This window comes from Populus alba, chromosome 4, assembly GCF_005239225.2.
Source record: "Populus alba chromosome 4, ASM523922v2, whole genome shotgun sequence".
NCBI classification, from domain to species: Eukaryota; Viridiplantae; Streptophyta; class Magnoliopsida; order Malpighiales; family Salicaceae; genus Populus; species Populus alba.
Window position 1 is genome coordinate 8,750,821 of NC_133287.1, and position 24,382 is coordinate 8,775,202.

General features: G+C 30.9%; 2 protein-coding genes across 6 annotated transcripts; both read left to right on the forward strand.

Moving 5' to 3' along the window:
- The first annotated feature begins 2,288 nt into the window (after window positions 1-2,288).
- Window positions 2,289-4,420, forward strand: LOC118056017 (polyubiquitin). Its single transcript, XM_035068099.2, has 2 exons — window positions 2,289-2,456; window positions 3,018-4,420. Exons 1-2 carry the CDS (start codon window positions 2,400-2,402, stop codon window positions 4,125-4,127), a joined length of 1,167 nt encoding a protein of 388 aa, XP_034923990.1. The 5' UTR covers window positions 2,289-2,399; the 3' UTR covers window positions 4,128-4,420.
- Window positions 4,421-9,762: 5,342 nt separating this feature from the next.
- Window positions 9,763-23,172, forward strand: LOC118055961 (DNA ligase 6). 5 transcript variants are annotated; one of them, XM_035068011.2, is made up of 19 exons: window positions 9,766-12,176; window positions 12,262-12,379; window positions 12,487-12,568; window positions 13,287-13,389; window positions 13,510-13,606; window positions 14,317-14,419; window positions 15,576-15,698; window positions 15,982-16,029; window positions 16,122-16,219; window positions 16,322-16,387; window positions 17,074-17,233; window positions 17,384-17,491; window positions 17,833-17,882; window positions 20,970-21,004; window positions 21,124-21,185; window positions 21,257-21,418; window positions 21,510-21,598; window positions 21,982-22,081; window positions 22,664-23,172. In XM_035068011.2, the coding sequence occupies exons 1-19, from the start codon at window positions 9,860-9,862 to the stop codon at window positions 22,970-22,972; spliced, it is 4,230 nt and encodes a 1,409-aa protein (XP_034923902.1). In that variant the 5' UTR covers window positions 9,766-9,859; the 3' UTR covers window positions 22,973-23,172. The 5 variants fall into 5 exon arrangements, 4 of the variants coding, with proteins under 4 accessions (XP_073264727.1, XP_073264728.1, XP_034923902.1 ...); XM_073408625.1 differs by having other exon boundaries at window positions 14,386-14,419; XR_012169672.1 differs by lacking the exons at window positions 21,257-21,418; window positions 21,510-21,598; window positions 21,982-22,081; window positions 22,664-23,172 and having other exon boundaries at window positions 9,763-12,176; window positions 17,388-17,491; window positions 21,124-21,177.
- The last annotated feature ends 1,210 nt before the right edge of the window (window positions 23,173-24,382 follow it).

Genomic DNA, 24,382 nt, shown 5'->3' on the forward strand with positions numbered 1-24,382 from the left:
GTAGATAAAAATATGTAAATTTTTATTAATGTAGTTTAGATCATATACTTTGACTATATGATTTATCAAGGTGTATACAATAAATTAGATAAGATATTTCAATTTTTAATTTTAAAGGATTTTAAAATCCGAGACAAAACTCAAAACGTTTTTGTTATATGATATGTTCGTAAATCAATATCTAAAAGGATTTCTAAATCTTAACTCAATTTTTTTTTACCAAACAAAATCCTAAGGATTAATACAATAAAATTCATTTTTTTTTCCAAGCAAAAAGAGGAGACCGTGTGCCTGTTGAAGAATGAGTTAGCAACTTATAAGGAATGGCTTGGGTAAAGAAATCCATCAAAACTGTAGTTATAGTGAGTCTTCATAAGACAATCATCACTGTTTATGGACCCGAATCTAGGTGATTTATTCATTATCGAGATGAAACTTTGGTGAAACTAATTGGAGGTCTGAGTTAATTGATGTCGAAGAATCATCAAATAAGTTGTGAATTTCAATCTCTGACCCGGATGAACCAAGTAAATTAAGAGTATGTTTGGCAGTGTGGTAATGATTGCTTTTCAAATAACTTTTCGTGCTGAAATACATGTAAATGATTTTTTTTATTTTTAAAAAATTATTTTTAATATCAGCATATCAAAACGATCCAAAACATATAAACCATATTAAATTTTAACAAAAATAAATTTTGAATTTTTTGGGAGCGCAGTTTGTACCGCGTTCCCAAATGGTGTCTAAATAAACTACGTTTAACTATTTATATAAATAGTGAAGTAGCTTGATATATTATTTTATGCGTTTGGTTAACAAATTTGTGTCATGTTTTTTGGTTAACAAATTTGTGTCATGTTTCAATGGTTCACGCATGACAGTGATAATGCACATGTTCAAGTACTAAAAGAAGCAATATTTTTCTTTATGATTTAGACAACATGCTTGATATATTATTTTATGTGTTTAGTTAACAAATTCATGTCTTAGCTTAATGGTTGACGTGTGGTGAAAATAACACGAGGTCAGGGACATGCCCAGGTTCATGGGCCTCCCTTGAGCCGATACGCCTGGGCTTTTGTTAACAGATCACTGGGTTATTTAGCCTTTTTTTTTTATCTTTTGGTTTTTCTTTTTATTTTATCCTTTTTTATTTTTTTTATAATCTTTTAAATTGTTTTAAAATTCTCTTTTACTATAAGGTTTTTATTTAATTTTATCATTTAATATTTAATTGATTTTTTTTAAACCTATCTAATAAATAAGGTCACGAACAACTCCCACATGATATAATTTAAATTCTAATCAAGCAAATAGTCAAGTCATGGTTTTTCAAGTTTGAATCATTACAATGAATTATATGAAAATACTAAAATATTTTTAACAATTTAAATATTATTTTTTTACATTAAAAAAAATTAATCTAAACAGCATAAAGAGCACAATTAATAAATAATTCAAAAAAAAAAAAACTTCAGTTTTCATAATGAAGAAAAATATTAGCACAAGCAAAACAACTTTTTTAATGAACATTAAAAGTAAATGCAGCCATACGACTTTTCAATTACTAATTTTCTTTTTCATAAAAAGTAAGTTTAAGGATGTGTTATGTAGGATTATTATGTAATAACTTTTCTTCTGTATATTTGAACCCATTTACAAGTAAATCAAAAATTAAATTGTTGATTCAAGTAATTTTAAGACAATATTATTAACATGGAACTAAGTACATTTAACAGACGACAATCTACTCAATAATACTAACCTAGTGCATATAGAATAGTTTTGAAATTTGACCGGAGTGTGTAAATAAAACTTATATTATAGGCTGACAAGGTTATTTGGAGTTATTCCTAAAAAATATTAAAAATAAAAATAATGTAATTTTAGTTAAAAAATAAAAATAAATAAATAAATTTTTATCAAGTTTTACTAAATCAAATATTATTTTTATATTTTTATTTTTTTACTAGTAGAGACTTTATAACCATGGTTAAAGTCATAAATTAAAGCAAACAATAAAAATAGAAATTGTTGAATAAAAAGTTGTTTATTTTTGTATTTTTAAAAATGAATTTAAAAAATTTTGAATTTAGTTTTTGCTTGAAATTATATTTTTTAATATTTTTAGATATTTTGATGTGATGATATTAAAAATAATTTTTTAAAAAATTAATATATTTTTAAATAGAATAAAAATTTAAAAATAAAAAATTATTATACTTCCAAACATGCCTCAGTATCTGACGTGTAAAACAAAAGTGTGAGGTATTTATAACTTTGATAAAAAGGGGGGCAGAAGAGGACGTCAACAGCTTCGCGAAGAAGGGAAGAGTTGTGCTTATTAGATCATCGACAACAATAGTGGAGGAAGGAAGGAAGGGTTTTGAGTTTCACAAATGGAACTTCCAACTCCAAGAAATGATTCTCAAGAAGAAGAAGAAGAAGAAGAAGAGGTCTTAACTCTCCACTTTCTCTCTGTTTTCTTTTGCAGTTTTGTGGATTATTGCCCCTTTTCTCTGTCTATAACAACTTGTTGCTGCTGCTGCTGTTGATGTTGTTTTGTAGCGTTTCTTAGCTGTTGTTTTTCTTCTTTACACTGATATAATCTTCAAACTTTATGGATTGAAAACTTGATAGAGTCTTCTTGAATCAAAGAAACCCAAAACAGAGAGTGAACATGTTTGTTGCTGAATGTGTATAAAAATATTGAATTTTATTTTTTAAGTTCAGGATACATGTTTTGTCGTGTCTTGAATCCTCCAATTTCAGGGTTTTTTTATTTATTTATTCTACTGGGTTATTGTTAATGTACCTCTCTCATGGTTAATAAAGGTTTCTTTATACTGGAGCGTGTTTTTCTCTTCGTTGGCTTGGTTGGTTTATATATACACACACTTAGATGTTGTGTGCTCTGTTTTATCTGTGCTTGTGTAAATGGAAGCTACTGTTCGGTTTTATTTATTTTCAAAACTTCTGTGGTTCTTAAAGAATTTAGAGATTTCTCCCCCTTGCAGATGACTATATATTTGAAAGTCATGAAAACGTCGACGATGAAAGTTCAGAGATCAGATACAATTGGAACTATCAAATCTGCGTTTTGTGAGAAGGAAGGAATTCCTAAAAGTTTCCAAGAACTTTTTTTTAACGGTGACCGGCTCAAGGATGACCAGAGAGTGGTTGATTATGGTATTCCGAAGGATGCCACCCTGCATATGATTCTTCAGGATTCAGTTGGGGTGAAATTGTTAGTCGTTATACCATCACGCCAGAAAAGTGTTGTGGTTGAAGCAAGGACTTATGATACCGTCCAAAAAATTAAGGCTGTAATTCTTGAGAAGGAACAAATTCTTCCACATCAGTACAATCTTGTCTTCGCCGGAGAAGTGCTCGAAGATGATACGAGTTTGGCCTCTCTGAATTTGCAAAGCGAGCCAACCCTTCATTTGATTTTCAATCCAAAAGATTTGTTGTCATTTTCTGTAATCACACCTGCAGGGGAAACTGTGAGACTCAAAGTTAAATTCCTGTATTCTGTTTCTGAGGTCAAAGCAATAATTGGTGGCGTGATTGGTGTCCCGGTCAGTGATTATGATCTAATCTACCAAGGCAAGAAGCTTGAGGATTCCAATTCATTGGCTTGTTATGACCTCCAAGAAGAATCCATCTTGGAGATGTCACCCCAGACATTTCAGGTATTTGTCAAGGCGTGGAGTGGGAAAACCATAACTCTGAATGTTCATCAACGTGACACTGTTGAAGATGTGAAGGACAAGATTTTCCAGAAGCTTGGCGGGCCAAGCTACTGTCAGAGCATTGTATTTTCTGGAAAGCGACTTGAGGCAAACCGTGATCTGGAATATTACAACATCAGGAAGAATGCTACACTTCATATGGTTTTCTCACCTTCAACAATAATCACCAAAATGGGGTTGTCTCAAATCGGGGCTGAACCGAACTCCTCCGCTATAATCCGTGATTTAAAGGCTATGATCCAAAATAAACTTCCCAGCACCGTAAAGGAAGTATATTTCCGTGAGATACCACTGCAGGATGAGTGCTCCATAGCTAGTTACAACATCGGTGCAAGTGATAAGCTCACTGTTGTTTCCGAACAGCGCTGGTAAGAGTCTGGAGAAAGATCGCCTGATATCTGGCAAAGCCTGGTGATATGATTTTGATTTGTATACATGTTATGTTGTTTTCTGCTTGATTGCTCATAATATTCTCAGTGCCTATGAATCTTGTGAACTAAAGTATGAACAAAAGTAACCTTCTCTTATTATGCTTTCGCTACTTAACAGAAAAGGGGGAGCAAAACAAGGAAATAGAAAATGTAATCATCTGAGTTTAGGATCATTTTGTTTATCCTTTCATGCTTCTCTTTTAATGTTCAATTAGGGATTGTTTTTCCCCTAAATTTGCTCAGCTGCTTAAGTGAACATCCCCTCACATGAAAGAGATTACCATGAACATCTCTCTATTTAGTTGGCGGATGGATCCTTGCTGAATTCAGTTTCCCAGGCTGCAGCTGAGCAGATTCTGTCTTTAAGAAAGTTACGTTGTGCAGTGCACTCAACACGAGTGATTGGGGAACAGTACGTGAACCAAGCGAATCCATTGTCTGAGTCTACTGCATAGAATTACTCTGAACAGGGCTACAATTTTGATGTCTATCTCTAACCCAGGAACATGAATACACTGTTTAATTTTATTTTTTATAATACCTTTTGATGAATTGATATTTGATTTAAAGTGTTTTTTTTTAATATATTAAAATGATAATTTTTTATTTTTTAAAAAATTATTTTTAACATTAATATATTAAAATAATCTAAAAATATAAAAAAAAAATTAAAATTTAAACAACGTAGTAATTATAAATAAATACAACTAAAAGAAGGGCTGAGGTGGTTTATTTTTTTATATAAACAGTTAAATTGAACCACCTTTTTTAGTTGTGTATATAACTTTGTGTCGTAGCGAGGCTAAAACATTAATAAAATCATTTTAGGTGACAAGTGGAAAAAAAGGGTTGACAGTAGGTTATTCATCTTTTATTAAAATATATATATATATATATATATATATATATATATATATATATATATATATATATATATATATAAAATCCACATTCCATGCTTTGTTGTGATTGGCTCTCTGGGTTTTTTATTGGCTTCTTGGGCTTTTCTGTTTTTTTTTTTTTAATATTTTGGTTTTATTTTTTAATATGATGTTTTTATTTACCCTTTAGTTTTTTTACTTTTTTTTATCATTTGATTTTTGTTATCCATTTCATCTTTTAATGGGGGGTTTTTATTTAATTTTATTATTTAATGTTGGATTAATACTAAATTATTTTTTTGTATTTTTTATCATATAATAAAATAAAATAAAAATTAATTTGACCTAGTAGATTTTATAACACAGGTCATGAGTTTGACGGGTTAATCAGGTTAACCTGACATGTTTCTTGTTTTTCTTTTGATTTTTTTTTTTTAACATACCTAGTCAACAAGATCATGTTGAGGTAACTTTCACACAATTTAATTTAAAATTAGAGCTAAGCAAAAAAATTGGGTTGAGAGTTTTCAAATTTAAAATGTTATACTAAGTTTAATGATAATATTAAAAAAGTTTCCTATGGTTTGCATATTATTCTTTTATGTTTCAAATTTTTTTAGTACAATAATAAAAAATAAACTACCAACAAAACTTTATAAAACACATAGGGAATCATTATGCATATAAACACAAAAAAAATTATTTGTTGCTAAAGTGAAATTACTTTTTCTTTTCTTTGGAATAAAAATTGAGATGTCTTGGGGTTGGGGTATTATAGTCTTTTTATATAATTCATTAGTCATTAAAGTATTGTCTAGGGATATATACACATCTTTTAACTTTTTGAAATAGTAAAATTACTAAATTGCTCCAAGTAAAAAAATTAGAATGGTTGACAAGGGTATTTTCTATTTTTATATTTTTTAAGAAATAACAAAAAGACATTTTGATTTTTAATATGTCTTTATGCAAGGCTGCATATAGAAGAAATTCATTGAACACAACCAAGTAAATATCTCATGTTGCGTAATCAAGTATCTCGATCAATATTTAACTCTTAATTTTTTAATTTTATTTTTAGTTGTTGTTAATGATTTTATTTATTTAATTACACATATGGTTATCCGATTATTTAATTGAATACTTACGTAATCGTTTTGATTTACATTTATAATTTTTTTATATTAAAAAAACACGTTGCGCATCTAATTGTTTTATTGAGAAAATTAAACATACAACCTATAATAGAGCACGAGTCGAATAGCTACTTTAAAAAAACTAAACTAAAAGGAGGAGGGAAATTATTGTAACTCAAGATAATAATGTAATTACTAAATTGTTCATTTGCTATTAAACCTTTGATTTAGGCATTGGGGTTAAAGTGATTTTTTCACCATGACATAATTATTTTTTGCAAATTATATGAGATTAAATTGATTGTTTTGGTTTTTTGTTATACATTGAAATTACTAATTTAATCCTAGAAAAAAAAATATAATGCTTATTAGTAAGGGAGTTTTGATCTTCTCAATTTTTTCTTTAATAGTATAATTAATCTTATGTCCTTAGAAACAAAATAATATAACTCTCTTAAGAGGGGTTTTTTTCTTATCATTTTATATTGATTTTATTATAAATTTAAAGGTTACTTAAGGGCATTATTGTAATTGATATATATTAAATATTATTTTTAAAAAAACTTGGTGGTATATACACAGCATGCACCAACATGTGAATGACCCCTATATTGTTCAGACGACACTTTCAGGGTCATCCAGCCACCAAACATCATCTTTTGGGGTGGCGTTTGAAAACTTTCAATGGTGACATGTGTACCGGAAACGCCTCTGGTTTGGCACCAATTACGTTTTCTTTCTTCCCCTCCTTTTATCTCTTTTTTCTCCTCAAAATAAGTGTTAGCCCTTTAAAAAATTCAAATCAGCCCTTTCACCTCTAGTCCTTATCCTTTTTATTGTTAGTTTTTCTAATTTTGAATAAGACATGAAATTAAAAATGTTTTTCAATTTCATTCCCTTTTATTTTTTAATCTTTCAAAATTGGTCCCTATTGTTTTTATTTCTATTTTTTTTAATGAATTATAATTTTTTTAATTTTATCCCTTTTTATTTTTTTATCATTCAAATCTAGTTTATTTTCTTTTGATTGCTATTTATTTTTTCGGATAGTTTATTAGGTTGTTTTTTTTTTCTCAATTTCATCCTTTATAAGTTTTTTTCTATCAAATTTGATCAATATTCTATTTGTCTCTATCTTTTTTCCTTGAAAAGTTTTTAAATTTGATATTTATTTCTGATTTCACCGTTTAAGATTAAATTGGATGAGAATTAAGCTTTTTAATTAAGTCTAAGTCAAGGGTTTCACGAGTTGCAAGTTTTAGAGATTCGACCGAGTTTATGAGTTTTTCTCAAGTTGACTTGTTTTTTTTTTTTTAAGCTATTTTTTTTTTTACCTTTTTTGCTTTATTACTTTTTTTATAAATTGTCTTCTATGAGATTAGTCTCGGGCTTTTAATTTGAGTCACCAATTTTAAAAGGTTAATGCGGGTTGATTTTTCTTTTTTCAATTTTTTAGATTAATTTATTTCAATTATATCTTTTAACATTTAATTTATTTGAAATTGGTCTTCCTATCTTTTTTTGCTTTTTTTGTTTTATTGAGTTTACTTGATCGTGTACCTATGATTGTAGGGTTTGTGGGTTAACCTGAGTTGATTCATATTGTTTTTTGTGGCATGAGATTAGTTTGGGTTCATGACCAAGGTAATTGGTTTTAAAGTTTGATGCGAATTGATATTTTTTGGGTCCTTTTTTTTTAAATTAATTTATTATTCAATATTTAATTTATTAAAAATTAATCTTTGTACTTTTCTTTTCTTTCCTTTCTATTGATTTATTCCAATCTTATGTTTATAGTCACGAGATTTATGGGTTAACTCATTTTTTTCTGTTACTTTTTAATTTTTTTTTTTTTAATTCTTCAGTTGTTGAATGATTGATCTTCATCCTAGTATATCATGATTGAGTTATAGATTTTACATCTTGACTTGAGTGGGCTTGAATCGAGATTTTTTGATATTTTTTTTTAATTTTTACCTTTCAACATTTTTTTTACTAGAAAATGATATTCATCTTTTTTTATTTTTATTTTTATGAAGTTATTATGTTCTCATTTTATTTATTAGAAATTAGCCTTCAAAATATTTTTCTTATATTTCTTTCTATGATATTATCTCAATTTTATATCCAAGACCATGAAGTTTACAAATTAACTCGATTTAACTTTTAGTTTTAATTTTTTTTTAGTTTCTCCCCATAACATTGAGTTGTTTCGTATTCCGAGTAAGCTTAGAGTGAGTTCTTTCTTTTTTGTTATTTTTTATAGTTTATTTTTTTATTGTTGTATTTTTTTTTATAATTAGAAATAGTTTGATATACGTGAGTGATAAAATTATTTCTAGATAGTATTTGCCACCCTAAATTATTAGATACCCTACATTCTTTCACATAAAATATGAAAACTACCATCGTAACTATTAGTATTTATAGGTTTCATTATCATTATAAGTACCTACGAGTCTCATATTTATGTAAAAAGAGAAATAGTGTACAAAATCCATGCATAAAAACTATTATGATTTAAAAATAAAGTTTCGATTTATTATTTATCCTTTTTATATATAAAAAAAATTTAATTTGTTTTCTTATACTTAAATATCTACACTTAGGGTGCATTTGTTTCTTGAAAAGTAATTTCTAGAAAATCACTTTCTAAACTTTCATGTGTTTATTTGTCATTAAGAAAGTTGGTCAACAGAAAATACTTTCATGTTAAAGGAAAATTTGGCTTGATTTTCAAGAAAGTGTTTTCATTTTATTTTTGAGCAGAAAACACTTTCTAGAAATTGTGAGAAATTTAAAAATATCATATTATTTGATGATTATATTAAATTTAGCTCTCAAACTTTTGATTGCTATATATTTTGTTTGAATCTTTTTTTTTTTTTCAAATTCATCTCTTAAAATTTGATTTAATTTAATTTTTATATTAACTTTGGTCCTTATTTTTATAATTGTTATTTATTTTTCTCTTATTATTTTTTAATTGAAATTTTTTATCTATCAAATTTGATCCTCATTCTTTTTATTGTTACTTATTTTATTTAAAATTATTCATGAAATAATAATAATAATAATAATAATAATAATAATTATTATTATTATTATTATTATTATTATTATTATTATTATTATTTCATTATTTTTTAATTTTTTTATCTGCTAGATTTGATCTTTATTATTTTGATTATTATTTATTTTATTTGAGATGATTTATGAAATTATATTTTTTTCAATTCCATTCTCATTCAACTTTTTAATTTGTAAGATTTATTTTTTATTATTTTAATAAACTTCAAAAAAAAGAAACATTAATAAGTTATTTTTCAGCTCACTTTTCATAACATAATCAAACATTAAAAAGTGTTTTTCAACTTATTTTTTATGATATTACTAAACATAAAAAAATAATTTATTTTTTTCAAAATTCACTTTTCAAAAACACCTATTTCTAAAACAAAATTATTTTTCTACAAACAAAACGGGGCTTAAAGTTGAAATGTGCCCTTGGCAGTATACTCTATGCTCCCAACAAGGATACATAAGCATACAAAAACCTCCCCCAAAAATCTTAGTGAAAGGAAATGCCTTTCCCCCCTCCCTCTCCCCTTCCCTCTCCCTTCTTTTCCTTCCTCGTTCTCTCTTGACAAATTTCAATGGCCTTTCAATCCGATCACCAAACCCCACAGTCCATAAACTCACAAACCCTATACTACAAATCCCTCACTTCACTTTCCCTCCAAATCCCTCCAACCCCATCATCCTCCCTCCCTCTCCCTCCTTCTCTCCCTGCTTCAAAACTCATCCCCAAAACCCGTTTCCTCATCGACGGATTCCGCTTTTCCTCCCCTTCCATTACTGCTTACTTCCTTTCCCACTTCCATTCTGACCATTACACTGGTCTTTCCTCTCATTGGTCTCAAGGTATCATTTTTTGTTCCCCAATCACTACATCTCTTGTTACTAGTATCCTTAATGTCCCTGAATGTTTTGTCTTTTCGCTTCCTCTGAATCGTGCTGTTGATATTGATGGTGTTGAAGTTAGTTTAGTTGATGCTAATCACTGTCCTGGCGCTGTTCAGTTCTTGTTGAAAGTGCCCATTTGTAAGAATTTAGAGAATTTTGAGTTGTATGTTCATACTGGTGATTTTAGGTACTCTTGTGAGATGAAAGATGATGTTTTTTTGAGAGGTTTTGTGGGGTGTAATACGGTTTTTTTGGATACTACTTATTGTAATCCGAAATTTGTGTTTCCTTTACAAGAGGAGTCGGTTGATTATGTTGTTAGTGCGATTGAGAAGATAGGAGGAGAGGGGTTCAGTGGGGGTTTGGAGAAGAGGGTTCTGTTCCTCGTGGCTACTTATGTGGTGGGGAAAGAAAAGATTTTGATTGAGATTGCACGGAGGTGTAATAGGAAGGTCTATGTGGATGCAAGGAAAATGGAGGTTTTGAGGGTTTTGGGGTGCGGGGAGAGTGGGGTGTTTACAGAGGATGAGAATGAGAGTGATGTGCATGTTGTTGGCTGGAATGTCTTGGGGGAAACTTGGCCCTATTTTCGGCCGAATTTTGTGAAAATGAAGGAAATTATGGTGGAAAGAGGTTACAATAAGGTTGTGGGGTTTGTGCCAACTGGGTGGACTTACGAAGTGAAACGTAATAAGTTTGCAGTGAGATCAAAGGATTCATGTGAGATTCATCTTGTGCCATATAGTGAGCATTCAAATTACAATGAACTCAGGGAGTATGTGAAGTTTTTGAGACCTAAACGTGTCATTCCGACAGTTGGTGTGGATGTTGAAAAACTCGATAGTAAACATGCTGCTAAAATGCAGAAGCATTTTGCTGGGTTAGTTGACGAGATGGCTAATAAGAAGGAATTTTTAATGGGTTTTCTTCGTGGCTCGTCTGAGAATGATGAGAAGGTTGAAATGGATGTTGTCTCAGGCTGGAACGAGGGGCTGGCACAGGAGAAAGAGTTAGTGGAGTCGGTTGAAATGAAAGCCAATGAGAATAATGACACTGTTGCTTGTCTTAACTCCTCATCTACACTGCAAGAATCTCCTACACACACTTTAAGCATGCTAAATGATGAGGAAAGAGATAAACTCGTTCATGAATTGAGTGATTGTTTGCCCACATGGGTTACCCGAGACCAAATGTTAGATTTAATCAGCACTCATGGGAGGAATATTGTTGAAGCAGTTTCTAGCTTTTATGAACGTGAAATGGAATTCCATGATCAAGTAATTTCTTGTAGAGTAACTGTTTCTTCATCTGAGACAGTTCCATTATATGACTCTGAATCACCTTCAAAACCAGCTTCTATTAATACTGATAGTCGAAGTATGGGTTTTCTGTCAAGTCAAAACTACAAGTCACCTAGCAAGAATCCTAAACTAAAGGGTGGTAGTTCTCCTAGAAAAAGGAAGAGGAGCGTTGGCAATAAGCCTGGCAAGAAATCAAAAATTAATTCAAAGCTGGAATCTGGCGTGTCGAAGCAATCCACCATTACTAAGTTTTTCAATAAAGTTTTGCCTGATGCTTCTCAAGTTAGCGTGGTTGCATCTATATCTGAGCAATGCCCTGGAGATGAAAATTTGTTGCAAAATGATGATGTTACAGAGTCATACAGGGAGGAGGTAGATCAGTTTATTCAGATAATTGATGGCAATGAGTCAACAAGAAGTTATGCTGCCACCCTCCTCAAGAAGACAGAAGGAGATATTAACAAGGCTCTGGACATGCATTATGGTGATCCCAAGGGTAACCTTGGCAAGAGTATAGAGGCTTTGGTGGTTTCTGGCAATATGGTTGAGCGTCAGTGTGAAACTGGCTCCTCTTCTGCCAGGGAGAAAGAATTGTTTGGAGAAATAGAAAATATGGTTGATCTATCCGTTCAGGGATCACTAATAAAAAACGTGGATGCAACTCTTGTATCACTACCAACAGAAAAATATAATCCCATAGAGCATGGTTTGTCTCTTCACTTTTGAAGTTGATTAACTTACTGGTATTCTCACATTCTCTCTATGTTGCATTAAGTTCTGAAGTTACGCAGCATGCTGGAATGGTGGACAACCTGCACCATATATCCATCTTGCACGTGCTTTTGACCTGGTCGAGGCAGAAAAAGGAAAGATCAAAGCTACTTCGTTATTGTGCAATATGTTTAGAAGGTTTCCTCGTAGGCTACCCTTTTTCTTTATTCATAAAATTAAGGGATGCATTGTGGTAATACTTAGCTCAGCGGGAAGTGTCTCTTGCAATTTTTTGTGTCATGCAGTTTGCTGGCATTGTCTCCTGAGGATGTGTTGCCTGCTGCCTATCTGTGCACAAATAAGATTGCTGCTGACCATGAAAATGTGGTTAGTGGTCTTCTTTCTTGAATTTTGTGTTTGCTTTTATCAGTCATGGGATTTAATTACATTCCATCTTCTTTAGGTCTCATTGTGCAAATTTTTAACATTTTGGTTGCAATTATTCCCATTACTTGTGGAACATTTTATTTCTGGCTTGAATGATCTCCAGATTATGAATTTCTCATATATGTTTTCTGGGTCAAATATTTAGAATATACATATGCTATGTAATAGCATTATAATCATGTTCTATTTGCTAGGAGATATGGACATGTTTCTTCTCTTCTTCTGAGAATGAGATATGGACTTACATGCCCACCTATGGTTTAATAGCATGAACTTTTTATGTTTTCATAGCTGAGCTAGCATCAGTAATTCTTTTTTCACCATGTGTTTCTCAGTTGCCTATAATTCAACTGAATCTTGGTCCAGTCCAAAAGCTAAGCCTTGGTCTTAAAGTAGTTGGGTTCAGTTGCATGGATCCATTTTTCCCCATTCTTTTGTCAGGGCTAAACCAAACCTTCTGTAATTAATTAATCTTTTTATCACTGGGCTCACGTCTTGCTTCATTTAATTCTCCTACCTCTCATTTGCTCTGCTTCCCAGTTGCATGTTTTTACTGAAATGCAATTGGAGATGCTTTATAACTCCAGGGTTGAGGGCTTGGTGATTTTCTCTGAAATAGAAGAAAGAAAGATGTACCAATGAGCCTCGAATTTTTCAGGAACTAAACATAGGTGGAACCTTGGTTACATCGGCTTTGGAAGAGGCATGTGGAACAAACCGGTCTAAAATAAGGGAAATGTACAATAGTATGGGGGATCTTGGTAGGAAAAAAAATCCTTCAATCTTTGATCTATAATGATTTTTTTTATTAGTTTCAATTTCCTGCTATTTTTTTTCCTATCAGTATGCCTGATGAACAAATATATTGTTTGTGGTTAAAGGTGACGTTGCTCAAGTATGCAGACAAACACAGACATTACTGGCTCCTCCCCCTCCCCTTCTTATTAAAGATGTATTTTCTGCGCTGCAGAAGATAAGGTATGGCCAGGTTTGTGATTTAAGATAGAACTGCAACTTTAATGGGATTTTTGGGATGGCTATGAGGATTGTTTTCTGATGTCCTAATTGAACATGTTCGGGATGTGTTTTCTGGTGATGACACTCATTAACAGAAGTGAACTCAGCTTTAGGAGGCAAGAATCAGGCAAATTTCTTACTAGTAAAGGTTTTTTTTCGTTGATAAATTTTGAGGGGACTGTTAAAGCTTTAATGGGCTTAGGCAGTCAAGTATCATCTTTACTTCTCTCTCTCTCTCTCTCTCTCTCGTGATATTGTAGCAGATATCACTAGACAATCTAATGGTGAAAAGTCATAGAAGGAGATCATTACCAATTCCAAATAAGATTGCAAAAACAAAATTTTTCTGTGGATTCTAGTGGCTGCTGGATGAAGGATTGCATCCTTAATGATCTATTGTTCTGATCCATGCTGGTATTGCCTAGAAGTTGAACAATCTTACACTGGAAGTAACTGATTATGTTTGCAGCTTCTTTGTCTAAAAGTTAGAAATTAAATAATCGCACAATTATGTTTACTTCTTCTAATTTTAAATTCCTAGATGATTAGAGTAATATGAAAAAGAGTGTGATGATCCATATATATCTAACCTATCACAAAGTTTACAGGGAAGCTCATTGTCACGCAAGTCATTAGCTTCATTCACATTTTTCTCATGTAAGATTCTCCAGTGTACAAACAGGTAGCGGAAGTACTGGTCGAAAGAAGAGCCTCATTGTGAATCTTATGCGTTCTTGTAGGGAGAAGGAGATGAAGTTTATTGTCAGAACTTTGGTAAGAGTCCTGAACAACCTTTCAGGATTATGACCATAGTAGGTATTCTATAATCATTTTATTATTCAAGTAGATAAGCTACTGGTCTTTGCTGCTCCTATCAAACAACATAAGGAGACATGTTTTAGGGACTTTGATAATTGCTGATTTACCTAATCTAGCTGTGGATTTGAAAAGGTGACAGGATGATTTTACTCCTGAAATCCTAGTTCAGTTTAATAATCTTTTTCACATGGATCTGTACTTGCATCCCGTTGTCTATCTTTATGCATTGAGTTTTCCCTATCCATACATTTTTTTTAGGAAGGAAGATGAATGCATTGATAATATTATCATGCTTTTCTTCTAGTCCATCTTAATTCTTATTCTTTCTGGACTCTGTTGTGCCCTTCAGTTATTTTGTAAGGGTTACTGACTACTCGCGCACACCACAGAATTTAAGATCTCATTTTTTCCATAGTAAGGCCAGGGAAATTTGCATCTTGTACTCTCTTTTTGGATGTCTGATCTGAGCATTTAGTTCTAGGAGTTGATCTTCATAATTTGTTGTTTTACTTGTCTTTCTCCATAAGTTCTTGTGATGGAATCAACCGAATAAAACTCTATTTGGAAATCTTCTGCAGTAGCACTTCAATCATATTGTCTTTGTTAGTCAATTTAAAACCATTCATATGATTTGATTGAGGTTAGTTTCTGGTATCAGTAATTTATTTTTCTCTGAAGGTAATTGTACTCTTGTAATTTCTGGATTTGATGGAAAGAGATTTTAGCAACTGTCCTTAAGCGGGTAATTTATTGCTATATTGAGTCTATTTCCCTACGAAATAGTCAATCCCCCACCCCCCTCTTGGGAGTCTTACACTACCTGGGATTTGGGTTATTAATAGCTGACATACAGAAAACGTTTCCATTTATGTAAAGAAAAGATGGAAGTCTGTTGAAAAATATCAGTAATTCATCAACTTAAATAAAAAGAGAATGATAGAAAAAATTGCAGCTTTGTTGTTTAGTTGCTTGTGATCAGGCACCTTAATACATGTATAGCCCATTTATCTTTTATTCTAAATTCATAGAGATATGAAAGGCAAATATTGAAATACTTTTTAAAAATCTGCTGTGCTGTAGTTTTTTTTTATTTTTCTTGCTATATGAACAGGTAAGGAATTTACGGATTGGAGCAATGATGAGAACTATCCTACCTGCTTTAGCTCAAGCTGTTGCTTTGAATTCCTTTTCTTCTGATGAATGTAAAGCTGAGAATGTGAAGGATAAACTTCAGGTTTGGTTTCTAATTTTTATATACCCTGATGCTTGATAACAACATTTTTCTTTTCTTTTCTTTTTTCCCCATTTGCTTTACTTGATTTAGCTGTATTATATTAAAGTAATGTATTATTTTTATGCAGTAAATGGTAGGTTGAGTGATTTCTGACCACTCATGTACCTTGATGCTAAATGAACTTTTGTCCACTTTCTATGAAATGTTCAACTTACATTTCTATACACTTTGATGTTGGTGTTCTGTATTTAAATTGTTAATCCAATATTTCTGTTACTGTTAGTACATTTCCACAGCAGTGATTGAAGCTTATAACATCCTTCCTAGTCTGGTAAGTTGCTTGTATTTGACTCAGTCATTTTCGTTATTCTTTTGATGTTTTCAATGTGTTCTTCAGATAAATCATGCCAGATGTTCTAACAGGATTTGGTTGTTCCTTCACTCATAAGTGAAGGCGTTGGATTTTCATCGTCAACTTTATCAATGGTTGCTGGGATACCTCTTAAACCAATGCTTGCAAAGTACAGATTTTTTTGAATCATTTAAAGCTTATTATTTGTTCATACTGCTCATTAAATATACTGTACTAATTCCTTGACTCATTGTGTGCTTTTGGATGATAGAATTACAAATGGAGTTGCTCAAGTACTAAAGCTCTTTGAAAATAAAGCTTTTACATGTGAATACAAGTGCGTGCTCCTCTTTTCATGACTCTTTTTTTAAGATTTTTTCCATTTCTTTCTACGCGCTTTTCCCTTTTGATGATGGTTAGGTACTGGGTTTGTGAAGAAAACCTAGTGGTCACATCAATGTCTGCCAACTAGCATTTTATGCTTACAACAGTGGAGATTCCGGGTATCACAATGATTAGAGATATTGATAATTACTTTAAGAGAACAGTAGCATTTGTAAAGCCTTCATAGAAATGAAAGAGCCTTGATGTAAGCAAAGATGATACATGTAGCTGATCAATCTCCAGAACATCATTCAATGCCATAATAACTACAAATGTCATTGTTCCTAGCAATATGGTTTTAAATTGCAGCTTGAACTTGAAAATTGTGGTCATATTTGTTCCTGCAGCTCTTTGATTTATGAAAAGTCACCATTAGAAACTGTACCTTTTTTACTTGAATCTCCTGTCTTTTTAGTATGTTTTTTAGTTGTTACCATCAAGATAAGCTCTTCGCCAGATATTTTTATGCACTCAGCATTGTGGAGCTCTTCTTCTAAGAATCATAGTTTAATTGCTGTCTTTCATTGATTGAGTTGGGAAAACATGTTATGCACAGTATGTGATATCCTATTTGGTTTTTTATTTCTTAGATTAATGGAGGATTTCTCATGGAACATGTTTCTGTATGTATAATTTCAGATACGATGGTCAGCGTGCCCAAATTCACAAAATGCCAAATGGCACTGTACGTATCTATTCACGAAATGGGGATGAAACAACGTCTAGGTTTCCTGATTTGATCAAGATAATTGAGGAATCTTGTAAACCTGCTGCAGTGACTTTAATAGTGGATGCAGAGGTTATATATTTTACAGTGGAAAGTTTTTTAGTTCTTTTTGTGAATTTTATTTAATTATTATGCTTCAGCTTACATTACATTAGTAAATTATTGTTCCTGAACTGGACAAGATCCAATTGTGTATAAAACTAGCAGTGCCTTTTGGATCAGGTAGTTGCAGTTGATCAAAAGAATGGCTGCAAGCTTATGTCCTTTCAAGATCTATCTTCAAGGGAGAGAGGGAGCAAAGATTCTTCCATTGCTGTGAATAAGATAAAGGTTTGATCTATTGTCAGTTATAGGTAACTAGCATGCGTTGTGCTAGCCACTAGGTGTTTAGAGTGTTTCTGGGTGTGGGAATAAGCTTAATGTCTTCTTAAAGTGATGGAAAATGTTTGTTTAAGCCTGATGCTGGTGAATGAATAATTAGTGTGCCTGGCGGGCTGAGAAAGCAAGAAGAGAATGGGGGCATAGTCCAGTGTTGGGTTTAATTGCCTAATATCTTACTTTATGAAACATCATTTTCCTTTTTCTTGTTGATGTGATATGGTCTTATTTCATTTTCAGTGATGGTAACTAATCTGATTTTGTATTTTCTCTTATGTTTCCACTACACGCAGGTTGATATATGCGTGTTTGTCTTTGATATCATGTTTGCTAATGGAGAACAGTAATTTCTTGAACCTTCTCTTGGAATTTCTATACATGTCTCAATTTTTAAGCTACCAGATACAATTTTGTGAGAATTGGATTTGAGATTATTTGTGGTTATGCAGCTGAGCTAACCGGTTTGGTTACTTACATTTTGAAAAAAAAAAAAACTAAAGGGAAGTTACTATAACCCAAGCACAAAAAACTATTCATTATAATAATGTAATTACTAAATTTTCCTTTGTTTATTAAAACTTTGAACTAAACATGGGGGCAAGATAGTTTTTTTCACCATGACACAATTGTTTTTTGCAAATTATATGATGTTAGATTGATTATTTTGTTTTTTTATAGTAAAATTACTAATTAAACCATGGAATAAAATAATCTAATGCTTACTACCTGAGGACTTTTTTCTATTTTTAAAATAGTGTAATTACTTTAATACTTTTAAAGATAAAACTAACAAAACTCTCATTTAAGGATTTTTATTGTTTGACATTGTTTTTATTGTAAATTCCAAGGGTATTCAGGAGTATTGTTGTAAATTACATTTATTAAATATAATTAAAAAAAACATTGTTGGCGCGTGTTGCGGATGACCCCACATGGTTTGGCGTCGGTGGCCATTTATTCGCCCCCCCCCCCCAATCCTTCTCTTCTAGCCTAGATTCTCATGTCAACCTCTTAAAAATTCAGTAACAACTTTTTTAATTTGTTGATTTTTTAGATTTGGTTCATTCTTTTATTATGATTTTTTTTTTTATCTTGAATAATTTATAAAATTGGTATGCCTTTTTAATTTGTTGATTTTTTATTATGATTTTTTTTTTATCTTGAATAATTTATAAAATTGGTATGTCTTTTTAATTTCATAACTTTTAAATTTTTTTCGTTCAAATTTGATCTTTGTTTTTTTTTTTAATCATTTTATAAATTGATTTTATTTTATGATTTCATCCTTTGTTTTTTTTTCTAATTAAATTTAATCCCTATTATTTTGATTGCTATTTTTTTTTTCTTTTACAAGTTTTTATTTGAAATCATTTTTTAAATTGATTTTATTTTATAATTTCACCCTCCTTGTGTTTTTTTCCCCTGTCAAATTTAATCCCTATTCATTTAATTGTCAATTATTTTGCTTTGATAAGTTTTTAAAATTGTTTCATAATAAATTTTTTCTGGATCTAGGGTTTCACATATTACAAGTTTTTAAGATTTGACCAGGTTTGTGATGTTTTGCTGGTTTGCTTGTTATTATTTTTTCCCCCCTTTGTCTAAGCTAATATTTTTTTCACATTTCATCATTTATTGTTTTTCAATTTAATTACCTTTACAAATTTCAATTGAAAATCGGGTTCTTTTAGTTAACTTGCTTTTTATTGAATTTGTTGTTTTTGGTCGTTGTTTTCTATTCTTTTTTTTTTTTTTTTTTTGTATTCTTTAAATCTATTTTTTTTTTCAAATCCATTCCTTTAATATTTTGAATAATATTTTTTAAAACAATTTATAAGGTTAGAATTCTTTTTCTATTTTTCTAGGATTTTTCAATAATTTTAAAAATGACCCGGGTTTTCTTTTGTTTTTTTTTTTTTTAATTGTTGCTTTTTATTGGATTTATTTTGGCTAATCAATAGTAAATTGGTTAGGAATTAGTTTTTTTTTTTTTTTTTTATTCAGGCCAAATCTAAGATTTAATGGGCTGCTAGTTTGAGATTTTTGTCTAGGTTTAGAAAGTTTGCCCAAGTTTTTTGGGTTTTCTTTTTAAAAGGTTATGTTTTTTTTAGTTTTATCGTTCAATATTTATATCATTAGTGATTATGTTTTTTTTTTGTTTAATCCGCCTTCTTTATGATTTTTTAACCGTGTATTTTTTGGTTGTTTTCTTTCTTTTAAGGTTTGTCCATATATCAGTGTTTTTTTCTCAAGTAACGTCTATGCCTTGAGTAACATTTTTTTAAAAAAAAAAAAAAAAAACACATGTGCATCATAAAATTATAAATGTTTTATCTTTTAAATTTAGTTCCTATTTTTTTTATTGTTATTTTTTTTTTGTTTGGGATCATTTCTTAGATTTGTTTTTTACAATTTTATCATCCATGGGGTTTTTTACTATTGAATTTAATACCCATGCTTTTTGTTGCTATTTTTTTTTTCAAGTTTTAAAATTGATTTTTTTTTTTGCATCCTTTAAAATTAAATTGGTTAGGAATTAAATTCTTGATTTTTTTTTCTTTTTTAAATTTATTTATTTTAATTTCTTCTTTTAACATTTATGTATTAAAAATTGATCTTCGTATTTTTTTTTAACTTTCCTTTCAAGCGGTCCTTTTTTTTTCTTTTATTTTTATTAGTTTATCTCAATTTTATTTCCACTGTCATGGAGTTTGTTAGTTAAACCTAGTTTAATTAGGGTTTTTTTTCTTGCCTTCTTTTTGAAAAAAAAGTTTCAGTTTTGTTTTTAAACATTGAGTTTTTCAACTCTAGGATGGGATCATGTTGGTTTTTTTACCTTATTTTTTGTTATCATTGTTTTATATTTTTTAATTTATATTATTTAAATTATCGATTTGATAACTTGGGTCTCAGATTTTTTTTCTTAGAATTTTTTTCTTAAAAAAAAAAAAAAAACCCAGCCCATGGTAAAGCGTGTGCCACAAATCTAACAGTTAACTATGGTAGTTGTGTCATGTCGCTAGCTGTAATTAACATGAGATTAAGGCTTCATTGAGTTGAGATTCCATTGTCAGTGCTATAGGAAGAGGATAATTATCAAGGCAATCAGATAAACTAGTAGATATGGACTTTTACATGTAATATTTATTCTCAAAATCATTAATCTAAGAAGAGTCTAGATTCCATCAGAAGATGAAATTTTGTTGATATCGCAAAATTAAATAATTAGATCATTATCACTCCTGATCTGACAACAAGGTTTGGAGCTTTCTGTTCCAGTTTTTAAGATACCGAATCAGTTATGAAAGTGCTTTCATTGAGTGTGGTTCCCAACTTTTAAGAATCAATCGAGCCAAACGGATTAGGTGGGCTAAATTTCACTCTTTCCAGAAGTTGATTGCTATTTAAACTGGCTAATCTTCTGTTGCAGGCTGTTGGAGCTTCCTCTCCGCCAAAGGCGACAATGTATGCATTTTTCTTGGTTCTTTGAAGATGTATTATTTTCTTTTATTTAACTGGATAATAACTTCTTTTCCCTGAAGTGTTGCGTGTTTCAACTCTAACCCTCTTCTGTAATAACACAGACTTGAAAGACTTGTTTTGTGATGAGAGATTAGGTTGTTTTGAATATGCAAAGGAGATGACGGTAACTGCTGTAATTTACCAGTTCACATAATCAGTTCTTTTCAGTATTTTAACTGGCTCTATGCTTTGTAGGTTGAAGCACAGGATGCTTGTTTGACCAATGAGGCAACATTGACCAAGATGAAATCTTTCCTTGAAGATGCTTTGCGGTCCTCGTGTGAAGGGATTATGGTGAAATCTCTAGATATCGATGCTGGATACTGTCCATCAAAACGGACTGACGCATGGTTAAAGGTTTGATGTTTTATAGTTTTTTTTTTGTTATCTTACTACATAAAAATATAAGGATGATTAGTTACTGGTTGAACTGATGTTTCTTTTGCAGGTCAAGAAGGATTATGTTGAAGGACTGAATGATTCTCTTGATTTAGTCCCGATTGGTGCTTGGCATGGAAATGGGAGAAAAGCAGGATGGTAGTAACCTCTTCTTTTTCCTCCCCTTTCATAACAGGGTTTCCTGGAAGATTCTTGTGTCATATTTTCTTCTACTTTCTGTTTGCTATGATATAAATACACAAGAATTAAATTTATTTTGCTGTTATTGATAAACCGCAATGAAATCATTCTGAACAAGGTGGAGATCGGGGTCTGTACTACAGTACTTGAGTTCAAAAATTAAGGTCAAAGAATGTAGTTTCAGGAAAAAGAAACTGAAGGAAGAAAAAGGAAAGAAAAGTTTGAATGTGCTGTTATGTTCTTTTCTATTCCATGCACTTTCCAAGTATTTTTTGGGTGTATCCATGACATGTTAAAGTGATGTTGCTACCCTTGATTATCTGACTTTTATTATGTTGCAGGTATAGTCCATTCCTCATGGCATGTTACAACCCTGAGACTGAGGAATTCCAAAGTGTGTGCCGTGTCATGTCTGGGTTCTCAGATGCTTTTTATATAGAGGTAAATGGATTTCATGATTCTTATGTAGATAAGTCTATGCGTATGGGCATGCTATCAAGGGTATCGTGGATTTAAACAGAATTGTCATTAGAAGACTCTTAATTTTTAACATTAAGGGGAAGTACCTTCTGATCTTAAATAAATCTTGAGCAAATTGACATAAACATACTTTCTTCCCAATTATTTCTTTATGAACTTTCTTCCCGAGAATTAGATGATGAACTAGAGAAGAGTGGTGGCGCTGTGCATATTTCAGTTAGCCATCTGGGTTTCCACGAGGAGGAGAGTACACTGCTATTTACATAGATAGTCAATTCAGCTATGTTAGGAGATTCTCTGATACTTACTACCTGTAGTGTGGATTTTTGGATCAGTAACCCAACAGGTGAACCTTTAGAGTGCAATTCTTATTCTCACAAAAAAAAAAGTAAATAAGAAAGTAAAGAATGCAATTCATGCACATGTAAAATATTTGAAAAAATTAAGAAAGCATTTCTTCCTCGTTGCTTAGCGTCGAGACTGATTTGCCTTACTCTCTGGAGTCTATCATTCTAATCCTCCAAGGTAATAACCGAGTTGCAGATGAAAGAATTCTTCTCTGGAGATAGGATCTTGGCCAAGAAGCCACCATACTATCGAACTGTGGAGGTGCCGGATATGTGGTTTTCTCCAGAAGTTGTTTGGGAAATAAGAGGTGCTGACTTTACAATTTCACCCGTTCACCAGGCTGCTGTAGGTTTGGTTCATCAATCTCGTGGTATCTCAATCAGATTTCCAAGATTTATTCACTCCGTATCGGATAGAAATCCAGAGGAATGTAGCACAGCAGCAGATATAGCTGAAATGTTTAATTCTCAAACAAGGAAGATGGACGTGACAGCTCAAAGATGATTATTATCCCAGCAATCTCTACATAAACCTTGCCTTTGTTGCCTCCAATTTCTTGTTTATAAGATGGCCTGTTGCCATGTTTTGTAGCCTCTTTTGGCTATTGCATAGCCTTGTGATGATGAAAACATGATGCTTAGTCAATTTTCGAATCATTATTGATTGAGAGCCGGAAGTTATTTTAAAAGAAATTTTTATTATTTTCTTTGTTTTGAATTAAAATTTTAATGTGTTGATAATAAAAATAAATTTTTAAAAATTAAAAAAATATATTCTTGATGTATTTTTAAATAAAAAATAATTTGAACTTTTTTTTTTAACTATAATTCTAAATCGGTTTTGAATGTGTTTTGTTGTGCATTATTATTTTTAGGTCTTGTGGTTTAATTGTTTTTTTTTTTTTTAATTTCAATTATTTTGAACTTTAAATTATTTTTTATATATATTTTTGGATAGAATATTAATGTTAAAAATAATTTTTAAAATAAACATATATATATATATATATTTATATTTTAATTTTTTTCTAAATGAAAAGGCGCTTTCACCACACTTCAAATCCAAATAGATCTTTTTGCCTCATCTTCGGCTATTCTATGTGGCCATGAAACTTTAATCCTTCTGTCAATTCCAATATATTTTATCCACTTGTTAGGCCCAACATTGGTTCGCCATGTCTAAAATATTTGCTCGAGCACTGAGCCTGCTTGGAACTTTGAGTAAATTATAACTTACATCCCTGTCATTTTGATATTTTGCAAGTTATAGGAACTAACTAGTATATTAACTGATCTTTGTAGCAGGTTAATATTCATTTTTTTTAAAATATAAAAAAATTATTATATTTAATGTTTTAAGCGTCTTGGGTTAGATAGTCATGTAAGACTCAAGCGAATAGGATTCAACATTCATGCTATATCTAAGAGCCTTGAATTTTGTAGCAATGTCAGACCCAAACGAAATAGATTTAGCGTCTTGAATCTTAACAGTCATGCCAGACTCACGGTACTTGGGTATGACACCCGTGTAATTTAGGTCTTGCTTATTTTTTAGACTTAAGCAAATATGCATCCAATGCAGCTTTTTAAATTTAAAAATAATAAAACTATAAAAATACTAAAATTTCTCTCGTGATTATATAAAATTACACAAAAAAATAGTGTGAAAAAAAAAAAATACCCCTATATGCGAAACTTATTTTTTATCTTTTCCAAGGCTAGAGATGTATTTTAAATATTTAACAGTTTGTGAAAGGTCAAAAAACATGAACAATAGGTCTTAATTTTGTTAACCTTGGGGATAGAATAATATTTTTTACTATGCAAATAATCATCAAAAGACTTACCATACCTCGCTGAAACATTTAATATCAATGAGCCTATGAAAAATACTGAAATACTTACACAACTAGGG